General features: G+C 41.0%; 1 protein-coding gene across 11 annotated transcripts in view; it reads right to left on the bottom strand.

Moving 5' to 3' along the window:
- BLTP1 (bridge-like lipid transfer protein family member 1) overlaps window positions 1-13,160 on the bottom strand; it is a 105,076-nt gene extending 91,916 nt beyond the window's left edge. For all 11 annotated transcript variants that reach the window (XM_079990493.1, XM_079990496.1, XM_079990501.1 and 8 more), the window contains exons 1-5: window positions 12,999-13,160; window positions 4,846-4,972; window positions 3,431-3,547; window positions 1,993-2,071; window positions 1,410-1,474 (exon numbers count right to left, since the gene is read on the bottom strand). In XM_079990493.1, the coding sequence (XP_079846619.1) occupies window positions 1,410-1,474; window positions 1,993-2,071; window positions 3,431-3,547; window positions 4,846-4,972; window positions 12,999-13,145 (535 nt within the window). In that variant the 5' untranslated portion in view covers window positions 13,146-13,160. The remainder of the gene's footprint in view (window positions 1-1,409; window positions 1,475-1,992; window positions 2,072-3,430; window positions 3,548-4,845; window positions 4,973-12,998) is intronic.
- Between the last annotated feature and the right edge of the window lie 346 nt (window positions 13,161-13,506).

The raw sequence follows: 13,506 nt of genomic DNA, 5'->3' as shown, positions 1-13,506 counted from the left end.
GGTCTGATGCAAGAGGGTTCTTCATATGTTCTTCTATATAATAATGAAGCACATTAATGATATATCACATCTACATTTTCAAAAGCTATGACCTAGTTAAAACAATGTGGTTATAATTAACTAGTTTTTCTTTCTTTCTTTAAGACAGCCCTATTACTTATTTACTCAAGAGACATGAACTCCTTTGATAATCCAGTAAACTGGGTCTCTTAAAGTAGATTATTATCTTGCCAACCACTTCTTTCTGCACTTACCTACAGAGACAAAAGTGAAAACCTACTTCTAGCCCACAATGGCCCGTATAGATAGCAAAGTACAAATTACTAATTTTGAATGCTTTCTTTACATTTCAATGCAATGCAGCAAAGTTATTGCCACAAGCAATAAAGGACAGTGTTATCATTTTAATTTTTTAGTATGTTTTCAACTTCAAAGCTGTGGTATAGGAAATAAACAAATCCAATTAGTCATTAAAAGTTTGTGAAATAAATTAAAGAAGGTCTGTATCTTTTCTGATTTCAGATTAGAGACTCACATGCAGCTGTCATTTAAAAGATAAAATGCTTTAAGTATTTTTAAAAAGACATTAAGGGGCTACAGAGTGTACAGGTTGTTTTTACTATCAGTAAGTTTTCTTTAATTTGTTGTAATTATGCTACAGTTCTGGAGGAGCTGGGATCTGGCACAGTTTGTGATTAGGCTACTAGCTTTGACAGCTTTAGGAGTGAGTAAGATAAATTCATTAAGATTAGGTCTATCAATGCCTATATAGCTATTTGAAGACCTGTGAAACCCCTGCTTCCAAATACACTATACCTCTGAATACCAGATGCTAGAAACAAATGGGGGGAGGAGCAGCTGCTTTCATGACCTATTTGAAAGGTTCCCAGAGGTATTCAACTAGCTACTTTTAGAAAGGTAAATCAGATGGAACTTTGGCCCAACCAGCAAATCTCCTCTTACGTTATTCTACTTTCTTTTTAATTTGAGACATGACTGGTGCATTTGCCTGCTTAAAACCTCTTAGATAACCATGTTGCAACCCTTGCAAGTTAGGATAGCTCAAATGAACTCAAACTCATGTAACCATAGAGATGCAGGTAGAATTTTATTAACATATGAGCCACATGGGAATAATTAAAATGCAAGACCAGAGAAGCAGTAAAAGAAAATATTAATTCAGCCCAGCTCTAACATGGAAATAATGCCTCTGATAAGAGTAAGCTACTAAATTAAGAAGATATACACCATTTAACCTTTAAAAGCTATTCAGTTTTTTTTTGCTTTACTGAATATTTATAAGAATAATTTGTTTTTGTAACATACAAAGACTATTTATTCAACCCATGAGGAATTGCTCCTTCAACAGAAAATCCAGTAACATGTCTCTTTTGGGGGTGAAAACTTACCATGTTGCTTCTGCTTTGGATTGTACATCTTCCACCAACGAAATATAATAAAGCCATCTTGGATTCTGAAAATATTTTTACACAATTAGAAATAATAAGTACTCTTGTTATATATAACGAATTTGAAATGAAATGAAATTTATTACGGTCCCAGACCAGCTTCGGTGAATTTAAAAACTATTTCAAACAATGCAAAAACTAACAAACTGCCATTTTGGTTTTTATAAATGTATTTATGGTTCCTCTTTCAGAACCTTAAAAAGCACCATAAACCACCTGACTCACTGTCACTCATCACTATTTGCCATTAATCCTCTATGCCCTGGACCAAAGATGAAAGTGAATGTTACCAGCATGGGGAGCTCACTATCTTAAACAAGAGAAAGGAAGAGACCACTTAAGAAGTCCTCATATTTTGACAGAAATGGCTAACTTTACCCTGTGTTCATGCTTTTTCTACCACTACTGATGTCAAAATGGAATGCATAATCCAAAGCATATTAGAGCCTAGCATTATATGAGGATGAAGAAACATTTTAAAACAAACACTATTTTGAAACAAATGGTAAGCAAGGTTAAGTACCTAATAGACATATCTTCTGTAATGTAATATATTTCACGAACCATGACTTTTCCAGACAGGACAGAGAATGAGAAGGAACCTATATTAAAAGTAAGATTTCTGGTAAGTCAATCATCAACATTATTAGCACAATTTTTTGTTACTTTAGCTAGATGAAAAGTGCAATATTATACTCCATTGGCAAGGGGCTACATTTGCCAAATTCAAGATATACCGCAGAACTTCTCAGATATGTCAGTGGAAGGGCAAAAATTAAAGCAGGGGTAGGCAAACTAAGGACTGGGGGCTGGATCCGGCCCAATCGCCTTCTAAATCCACAGAAGGTCTGGAATCAGCATGTTTTTACATGAGTAGAATGTGTCCTTTTATTTAAAATGCATCTCTGGGTTATTTGTGGGGCATAGGAATTCGTTCATTTCCCCAAAAAAAATATAGTCCGGCCCCCCACAAGGTCTGAGGGACAGTGGACCGGCCCCCTGCTGAAAAAGTTTGCTGACCCCTGAATTAAAGCATCGAAGCAGGAATGGCAGGTGAGAAGCACATATCAAATAACCCTTCGATTCACAGCCTTGTCCTCATCAAAAGTGCAATTTTATGCCAGCCGCAGACCTAGCTAAAGAAAATTCCCTGCCATTTACTTTAATGGGTGGGAAATAAAAATATAGAGAAGAGGTACGCTGTGTGAACTGCCCTAACCATGTCACCACAAACCAAAACACAGGATGATGTAACCTCTTACCCTATCACAGCACACCATCGTCGCTATACAAAACTAGGAAAATTGTCTGTGCTCTCTGCAGATGTCCTGCTGTGGGAATTATGTAGGTGCTGTACTGTGTGGCCTCTATCCTTCCCTTTGCATACTGTGCTTGTGAGGAGCATAAATGACTTGAATCCTTGCCTGTAGGGATGCCTGGCCTCTCATGGTAACAGGGTCATTGCTGACTACATCAATGAAGCAGAAGAAGTGGGTGTTATGGCATCATGGTGTATTATGATGCCGGAAGTGTATCGGTGCATATCCTTGCAGTCATTAGTTCGCTGGCTTCCTCCATGTCTTCTGCATTTCGGCCACATGTAAGCATAATTGCCAATGCAGTTTCTAACTGGTTGCCACTCACAGGCTTTCATATGTAATTTTTATATTTCCTAGTTGCGTGCTTTCTCTTCTCCTCCTATCTGGACACACATAGGATACTGTGGTCATGCTGCCATTGTAGTAGCCACAGATCTCCCACCTAAAGTAATTTGGGTATAGGATTGCTCTGCCTATCACACGGATGTCAGTGGGACAGCTAAGCATGTACTTACATCTCTCTCTTATTGAAAGCTACAAAACCTAAAGACATCTAACATTGGCTAGATGGTGGATTCTATTATTAACACAATATTTCAGTATGTATTGAATAGTATATTATATATTTCCAAGAACACTTACCAATATGGATGTAGCCATTTTTATGTAATCTATTAAGAACCAATGTCAAAATAAGGCCAATGTTCCGGGAATTGTAATAGGTTAGATAAATTATCCAGCCACAGGACAAAATTGTAGCTGCAAAAGAAATGATCATACGTTCTAGAAAAGTGCAAATGCATTATTATGAAAGATAAAAGAACAATCATATTGAAAAACACACACACAAACCCAGCTGTAGCATTTGAAACTCTTCATTATGGGCCAGAGGGGGCTAAACTGCTTTATGAGAGCCCTGGACACCTCTGCTTTGGGTTCATTTATCACACAATATTAAACCATTTTTTAGCACTGCAAGTATGAACCTTGGCTTCTTTTTGTTCCCACTTCTCTTCTCCTTAGCAAAGTTGGAGGGAGAGTGGAAACATTTACAATGGAACCTTGAGTTGCGAACGTAATCCATCCCGGAAGAACATCCGCAACTCGAAGCGTTCACATCCAGAAGCACCGCGTCTACGCATGTGCGCAGCGCAATATAGCACTTCTGCACATGCACGAGCGGCGAAACCCAGAAGTAACCATTCCGGTACTTCCAGGTTGCCGTGGGGCGCAACTTGAAAAGACGTAACCTGAAATGGATGCAACTTACCAGTTTGTTATGTCCAAGCCAAAAACTGTGGTTAGTGCGAAATATGTCTTACTCAAACAAACCACAATAATTAATAATAGTCCGAAGTTGGCTTGTTTTAATATACCATATTTAACACTAATATAATTTGTCCAGATTCAGACACAATGACAAACACAGTTCAAACTGGAAGCAAATGCCTTCTCTCTCCTCATATTACACCGGAAGTGAGGGGAGGCGTACTTCTACACATAACACCAAACTATGGTGCACTGTTACATGTGAACAGTCATTATTTGGCCTTAGTCACACCACTATTGTTCAACCCCTCTTTCCTATATATAAAATGGAACAGCAGTGGGGTTGAATACAATAAAACAGTAAAGCACTTTGCAAATAAGAAGTGATGTATAATTATTGTAATAATGATAATAATAATAGTAGCAGTTACAACGATACCAGCTTTGTCTCAGATATTGTTGCAGCATTGTATTCCAAATCACAAACTGCTCCTCTGAGGCATTGACAATGCTGCAAATTATGCATGTTGGCTCTTAGCCAATGAGTTGTGTATGCAAAGGGACAGAACTTCTTAGGCAAATAAACTCTACTGATTTAGCCTCAGCAGCCCCCACAAAAACGGCAAACTGGGAAGAGACCACTGTTCAGTACTTTAAAAAGCAATGTTTTGCTCCAAATTTTCCAATTAACCAGTATAGCATGTTTGTTTTGGATGTATGTATTTAAGATGGGATATTTCACAGCATTCAAAATACATGAAATATTCAACAAAAAAACTGTTACATACCAACAAGAAGCCAAACAACATTGGAGTCATGTTCAGTAAGGAAATTTTCCAACTGGGTGATACTGGGAACAATGTTACTTTCGTTTCTTGGATCCATTGCTAGAATGTTGCAATAGGGTCGAGATGACTGAAGAGAGAAAAAATAATTACTTTTCAAAGTTATGAAGTAGCTTCATTCCTTATTACAAAGCATCTGCACATGTTTTACTTTGGATATATCTAATGCGTTTCAAACGGTTTTAAACTTTATAAGCTATCCGATCCTATGATTGCCTACTCTATAGCAAGTCCCACTGTGTTCAGTTATTCCCATATAAGTGTGCACAGAATTGTGGCAGTAAGCACATGTTAAAATCATGATAGAATTAGGAAGTTCTATGGCATTGTCAAGAAAGAAGAGGAAGGTAATGTTTTCAAGATCTGAAGTGCTTGCACTGTTATCACTTGCAAGAGTTCTTTGGTCAAGTTGTCTGCGTGACACAGTTCATTGGCTTGGAATTTTGTTGCCTTTCCCATGCTAAAAAGACTTCCTTTCTCAGTGATGTTTACATTTTTTTTTCTCCTGAAGATAATATTTTATGTCCTAACAACCAATGTTTCTCAAAAGCACCTTTATACACATTCTACACTGAGACGGCATTCTAAACCTTTTATACAATCTTTTGACCTCATTACAATAATTAGGTGTGATTAGCAGGAAGTAGTACAGTTAAACCCATTTTGTACATAGAGCTGGAATCCCAGCCAATGTTAGTTCTAGCATATTTTTGCTTTAGCTCGACTTCACAGTAATGTAAACAAAAACATTAGCTAAGCTTTTTTTTCTACTGTTCTATTTGGACTCCTGCTTGTATCACAAAGTGCAGTATTTCTTGCAATTAAAGGGCGAGCATACCTTTCATTTTTCTACTCGTTCTGACATATTTCTGAGAGCACAAAGTCACAAATAGCCTACCAAATCCTTTCCTTTAATAGCAAACAATACATGCAGGCAAGTCTCAAGGAAAAAGTGTTCTTCTGACCAAGGAACAACTTCAAAATAAGTTACCAAAATTCCAGAGGAGTAGCCTTATTTGTCTGCTGCAAGAACCTGATGCACCTTAAAGACTAACAGATATGTTGTGGTATAATTTTTTACGGGTTAGAACCCACTTCATAAAATTCACTGGATTTTAGTTGGCCCTACATATTTGTCTCTCAAGTCTGCTCGAAGCTGGATCAGGAGTGTGGTCTGTGGGAGTGGTGTTGGGACCTTTAAATCTTTGTTCCCAGAACTGTTTCATTCAGCATCAGAACCCAACTCCCTTGCATTTGCTTTTCATAATAGGAAGAAAGCTCAAAAAAGCTTGTGTGCCAGATTACTGACTTTGGGAAATGTAAAGCAAAGTTTAGAGTTCTGTGGGGCACTTTCGGAAAGGGAACCTTTTTGAACAATGGTAAGTTTCCAAGCATACACAACTATATTCATTGCTATGGTTTTCAGTCTTTTGCAGTTGGGCTTATTGGGTGGGATTCAATCACAGAAGAGCCAATTCAGGTTGCACGAATATAAATGATTGGGAGATACTGTGCAACAAACCAGCTTCTTCGAAAGACTGGACTTTTTGTGATAAGGAAAGTGATGGAAAAATGCACTGGAAAGTGTGTGGTAACACTTTCTTTGACCCACCATCATCTAACCTCTGCACAAACAAATGTATTAATTAAATAACCAATGTCTAAGCTCAATAAACAGGCCATTGCCATAAGACTATTAGGGGGAAAGCTCTCTAACTGTGAAAAGGTTGAGAAAATAGACTCAGTAGTGATGAAGACTGCAGACAGACACTGAAGGAAATGTTTTTTAAAATTCTAGCATCTATGTAATTTATGTGTTTAGATGATAAGACAGACCCAGTTCTTTAAAATGCTATGAAGCTCTAAGTGTACTCAAATATATTTTCAGTCTTTTTATGATTAATACCAACTATATTTAAGTTTTCTGTGTTTGCAGTCTGTTCTTTGAGCACTTCCCCAAGTTTATTAATGTTATTCTCTCACAAAACTCAATGGTATTCTAACAACACTTCATACTACTTGGCATTTACATGTTTTTGTTTGCTTCCTTTTTCCATCATGAAAAATATAAACAGAGAGAAGAACTCTGTTTGTTTAGCTGTGGAGGGGTCAGTAGAGGAAGCAGCGTTAGTTATCTTGGCAAAGGTATTGCCTCAAAGGCCAAGTTGTAGGACATTTTAGAACAGAAAAATATTTACTGCCACATTAGATAGCAATGTAATTTAAAATACTTTTCTTACCAGCTGCAGTCGTAATATTAGAACTGAAAAAACAGAACTTGTTGTAATTTCAAATGATATCTGGAAGTTGGTAAATGGATTCTCTTAGGTGTTGTACCCACAGCTATGTAATGTAATGTTAAACGGGACTATACTGTACTGGAAGATGAGTAAGGCAAAAATCACATTCATCATCACCGCAGCACCTGCAAGTCCACAAAAAAGCTCATACCATCAGTTCCAGAACAGACATCCACTGACCAGCTTTTTCATTATCCTATCTTTTCTATCTTTCCCCCCGCTACACACACAAAATTGCAAAAGGCCTTGAGAGCCTTGGTAAAAATTAATACAATAAATTAAGTGAAGACTCCCCTCCATAATCCACGAACTTGCCATTTTAATATTTTGCTCAAGGGAACGTGTTTTTTAAAGGGGGCACTCATCACAGTAACCATCATAAAGACAAGAACACAATATTAGAGTTCCCCAACCACACCAAAGACAAACAGACAGATGCTTCTTCTCTCAAACAGGAGATAAAGAGATCAAAAGCAAGAACACTGACATCAAGATTCCAGAAAAGCCAAAAGACAGTTGTTTGACTGATCCCCAGAACTGATAGTCAACACTAAGAATTATGCATGCATGCAATTGCAAGAAAGCAGATTTATGATGTGCATTCAAGAAGCACCATTCTATGCATATTTGCTCATAACAAAGTTTCCACTTAGTTCAATAATACTTTGTTTTGTATAAACAATAAGATTGCAGCCTTGACGTGGGTTTGTTTCCTCTTAACCTTATTGAACCAGGAGAACTTGCGTATGTTGTGCCAAAGATTACAAGTGGATGGATAGCTGGTGACTTTATTAAACCAAAAGATACACTAGATAAGACAGGGGAGGCATTCATATCTCATCTGTTATATACTTTGCACATATACTTTGTTGAAAACATTGAAAGAATTAAGAACTGTTGGCCTCACAAAAAAAACTTATTGGCGCTGTGCTAAACCTCTGTTCATATTAGCAGGAGCATAAGGCGAAGGCAGCCACTCTCACTAAGGCTAGAGAACATTTGTTTGGTTCAATGATGCACTAGCTGCTGTACTTCTATCCTGGAAAAGTTATGAAACTAACTGGCAATTCCTCACACAAAGATCCATCACAAACAAAAGACATTCTGTTTCTTAAACTTCTTCATCTGCCCCAAATACGCTGCTTACATACATACACACAGTTAAAAGCTAACAAATGTACAGTGCAATCCCATGCATGTCTCTTTGAAAGTAAACTCCATCAAAATCAAAAGGGAATTACTTCCAGATATGTCTTTATAGGATTGCAGCCTTACTGAAACATATAAGTCTTCTTGGACCATTGATTATAACCAATATTTATGGATTGATGTGCTAACTCAAAGCTCATCATTACAGTGGTACCTCAGTTTAAGAACAGCCCTGTTTATGAACTATTTGGTATACGAACTCCGCAAAACCAGAAGTAGTGTTCCAGTTAGCGAACTTTATCTCTGTCTACAAATGGAAGCCAAATGGTGGAAGGGCACCAGTGGTGGGAGGCCTCATTAGGGAAAGCATGCCTTAGTTTAAGAATGGCTTTTGTTTAAGAATGGAATTCCGGAACAGATTAAGTTCGCAAACCGAGGTACCACTGTAGTAACTTCCATGGGAACAAAACATTTGCTGAACAGTTTCAATTCTTAAAAGCCTATGCCATTATACTGTGAAACAACTTAGAGATAACTTTATGTTTACTACCTGAACTGGCCACCAGACTTTAAAATATGCTCAAGATATATTTAACACAGCATTCTTCTCATGTTACTCTGCCCTTTTAAACAATATTGCAAGAAAGACTATTATTAGTCTTCTTTCCCTGCCTGTGCACAAATTGTTACAACATTAGCACCACTATAAACATCTTCCAAACATAGTTCATTGCTCAGTGCCAACAAGTTCGTTGAATGACTGCCATCTGAAGCTCTGAATGATGGCGCTAAACTTAAAATCAACATGTTTTCTATTAAAACTATGTAAGTGAATCCTTAAGTAATCAGAGGGTTTTCCCAACATGAGACACCGCATGAGTACATCCTAATCCTCAACAATAGCTTAGAATTGTGAATAACTAAAAGCTAGTTTTCTTTCTTTTAGTTAAAAACAAACCAGCCCCGATCATCTCCATCAGATTTCACTGACTGTCAGCTTTATTATGACATTGTGCTTCACTTTTCAAACTGTATGATAGTGTGTCACAAGAGGGGCTGAAGTGCGCCTACCAGTGCAATCTTATTACATAGGTACACAGAATTAAATCCCTTTACATGCAATGGGGTTTACTCCAAAGTAAATGTACACAGGATTTCAGCTGTGATCATCAATACTGCAACCACAGACACATATTAGAGAATAAACCTCACTTAACATCAAAAAACTAAGGAAACATGATGCATGGCTTCCTTCTTGCTGCATTGAGCACTACGTTCTTTTCAGAGTGGGAAGACCTTATGCAACACTGATTCTCCTTTTCTATTAACATAAGGTAAAGAACCCCTGGACAGTTAAGTCCAGTCAAAGGCAACTATGGGCTGTGGTGCTCGTCTCACTTCAGGCCGAGGGAGCTGGCATTTGTCCACAGACGGCTTTCTGGGTCATGTGGCCAGCATGACTAAACCACTACTGGCACAAAGAGGATCGTGACGAGTGCCAGAGCTCAAGGAAACGCTGTTTACCTTCTGCTGCAGAGGTACCTATTATATCTACTTGCACTGGGTCTGCTTTTGCATTGCTAGGCTGGCAGAACCTGGAACAGAGAAATGGGAGCTCACCCTGTCGTGTGGATTTGAACTGCCGACCTTCCGATTGGCAAGCCCAAGAGGCTCAGTGGTTTAGACCACAGCACCATGCGTGTCCTTTTCTGTTAATATATGATAGTCACAAGATCCCAAAAAGAGCCTGCTGGATCATGCCAAAAATCCATCTAGTTTAATGTCCTATTCTCACACTGGTCAGCCTGGATTCACAACTGTCCATGGAGGCACAGGACATTTTTGTGTCCAGGGTAGCTGTCCACCAGCTCCATCTGTTATGTTGACTGAGACACTACCTGCCCACCAACTGTCTCACCAGAGTGGTACATGCTGTGCTTATCTCCCGCTTGGACTACTGCAATGTGCTCTACATGGAGCTACCTTGGAAGGTGACTCGGAAACCACAACTAATCCATAATGCAACTACCAGATTGGTGACTGGGAGAGGCCGCTGGGACAATATTACCACTGGTCCTGAAACATCTACATTGGCTCCCAATATGTTTCTGAGTAAGGAAACCAGCCCTGAGTGCTCACTGGAAGGACATATCCTGAAGCTTAGGCTCCAATACTTTGGCCACCTCATGAGAAGACTCCCTGGAAAAGACCCTGATGTTGGGAAAGATTGAGGGCACAAGGAGAAGGGGAAGACAGAGGACGAGATGGTTGGACAGTGTTCTCGAAGCTACCAACATGAGTTTGACCAAGCTGTGGGAGGCAGTGGAAGACAGGAGTGCCTGGCGTGCTCTGGTCCATGGGGTCACGAAGAGTCGGACACGACTAAACGACTAAACAACAACAAAAAATGTTTCTCAGCACAATTCAAAGTGTTGATGCTGACCTTTAAAGCCCTAAATGGCTTTGACCCTGTATACCTGAAGGACCATCTCCACACCCATCATTAAGCCCAGACATGGAGATCCAGCTCAGAGGACCTTCTGGTGGTTCCCTCATTGAGAGAAGTGAAGTTACAGGGAACCAGGCAGAGGGCCTTCTCAGCAATTGTGCCCATCCTCTCATCAGATGTTAAGGAAATAAACAACTATCTGACTTTTTGAAGACATCTGAAGACAGTCCAGTATAGGGACGTTTTTAATGCTTGATGTTTTGCTGTGTTTGATGTTTTTATTTTCTGGAAGCTACCCGGAGTGGCTGGGACAACCCAGTCAGATGGGCGGCATACGTATAAAATTTTTATTATTATTATTATTATTATTATTATTATTATTATTATTATGTCTATGGGAAGGTGACAAGCAGGACCTGAGCATGACAGCACTCCTACCTCCCAGGGTTTACAGCAACTGGTATTCAGACGCATACTGCCTCCAACTGTGGAAGTAGGATTCTCTACTATAGTCGTAGCTGACAAGGAATTCCCTGAGGGTTTGAGACCCATCGGCCACACTCACAACTTAAGCCAGCCAGCTGAAACAGTGTAACATTATTAATTATTATAATAATTTTATTATTTATATCCCGCCCATTTGGCTGTGTTTCCCCAGCCTCTGGGCAGCTTACAGCATATATAAAAACATAGTAAAACACAAAACATTAAAAACTTCCAGACACAAGACTGCCTTCAGATGTCTTCTAAAAGCTGTGTAGTTCTTTATCTCCTTGAAATCTGAAGGGAGGGTGTTCTAGAAGGAAGTCACCACTACTGAGAAGGCCCTCTGCCTGGTTCCCTGTAACTTCACTTCTCGCAGTGAGGGAACCAGCACAAGACCCTTGGAGGACCTCAGTGTCCAGGCTGAGTGATGGGGGGTTGGAGACACTCCTTCAGGTATACTGGGCCAAGGCCATTTAGGGCTTTAAAGGTCAGTAGCAACACTCTGAATTGTGCTCAGAAACATACTGGGTTTCCCAGGGTGTGGCTGCTGTCACACATTTAGTATGAAACATGTACCCAATTTTAATAAAGAATTTCTTTCATGAAATCACTTTTACCTTCAATACAACTTTTTATTTGATTGAGGGCCATGCAGCTACATTAAAACACCAATGCATTTTGTGACACTTGAGAATAAACATACAGTACTTTAAGTAAAGTGTAGGTAGGTAACTAGAATACAGGCAGACAAGTAGGGGCACTAACTGAAGGCGGGAACGTTTAAACTATATAAACTAAGTTCATAGTAGGTTAAGCTGCATCTTGTATACACACCTGTACACAGAGTCAACAATTCTTAGATTATAAGCAATGTACTTTTACTTTTGTTTTACTGTAAGCACAACTTTGACCCCGAGAGTAAGAGAGTAACAACCCACAACTATTCCATACTTAAGGAGAGATATCAAACCTCATTTCAGAGCCAGTGTGCCTACATACTAGATACCTCCTTAATGTGTGGTTTAAATTGCTTTGCTCTACAGTATTGACAATCGGGGTGCTTATCAGAGGGCTGGAAGAAAGGGGTTTATTTTAGACCTTAATCATCCAGGTTGGAACTGCTACCTTTTTTTTTTTGACGGCTTCAGGTTATGTGCGTATTATATGTGCTGTTATAAAGCTACAACCCTATTGAACAGGCCGTGATTTACTTCAGTCAATAGACACAGAGCTCCACTGCTGGGTGGCGCCGTTCTAAACCCGCGCAACGGGGGAGTCTCAAACCCCCACGTGCAAGCAAACCCGCGAGAAGCGTCGCGTCTGAATGAAGAGCGCGCGGGGAGTTTGCGTGTAGCGTTCACGCGCGCCGTTATGCGGGGCCGAGTCCCTGCGAACCCGAAAGTGACGGGGCGGGGGCTTCGAGGCGAGCGAACAGGCAACGGAGGGGGGGGGCTGCACAGCCCAGCGAAAAGGCGAAGAGCCTAACGGGGCCCCTTGGCCCGGTTGCTGACAGAAAGGCACGGCGACCCCGAGGCGCCGCCTCCGCCGGAGCCTCCCCGTTGCTCCAGGCAGAGCCTCGCCTGACAGGGGAGGCCTGGCTGGAGCCCCTCCGTCGGCGCCCCTCTTCCCCTCCGTCGGGCCCACAGCTACCTGCCGTGCGGGGGGAGCCGGCCCGCGGCTCGAGGGCGCGGCAGCCCTTTCTCTGCACTTACCCCATGGTCCGGGTACCACCTACATCCAAAGCCCCCTGCTCGGCTCCTGCCCGAAGAACCCGGAAACCGGCGCCGCCTCCACCTCCGCCGCAAAACACCGGTGGGCTCCACCCAAGCTCTTCCCTCAGGGCCGAGCCTGCCAATCATGGGGCGCAGGCGGCGCCCGCCGACCAATAGAAGCGAGCCGCAGCCGGAAGAAGGGGGTTGGCAAAAACGAGGCTGCTAGCCAATGAGGAACGCGGAAGCCTTGAAGGTGGGGTGGGGGCGGAGGCCCTGGTTGCGGAGCGAGGGAGCGAAGCGCGTATATAGATGTATATAAAAAAGGGAGACCTGCGCGCGCCGCTCGGCTTCGGGGTACGCTTGGGAAATTTTCACGCTGCGCTTTTACGCCGCCGTCAGAAAGCGCCGTCCGCGCGGACGTAACTAGAGCACAAGGCAATTGGATTGAGGGTTGGGAGGAGGTTATTTGGGGCTGCCAAAGAAGCCTAATTAATAAGAAAAGCGAGGG

This window comes from Podarcis cretensis (assembly GCF_951804945.1).
Source record: "Podarcis cretensis genome assembly, chromosome: 9".
Taxonomy (NCBI): domain Eukaryota; kingdom Metazoa; phylum Chordata; class Lepidosauria; order Squamata; family Lacertidae; genus Podarcis; species Podarcis cretensis.
This window is presented reverse-complemented; position numbering and strand designations above follow the sequence as displayed.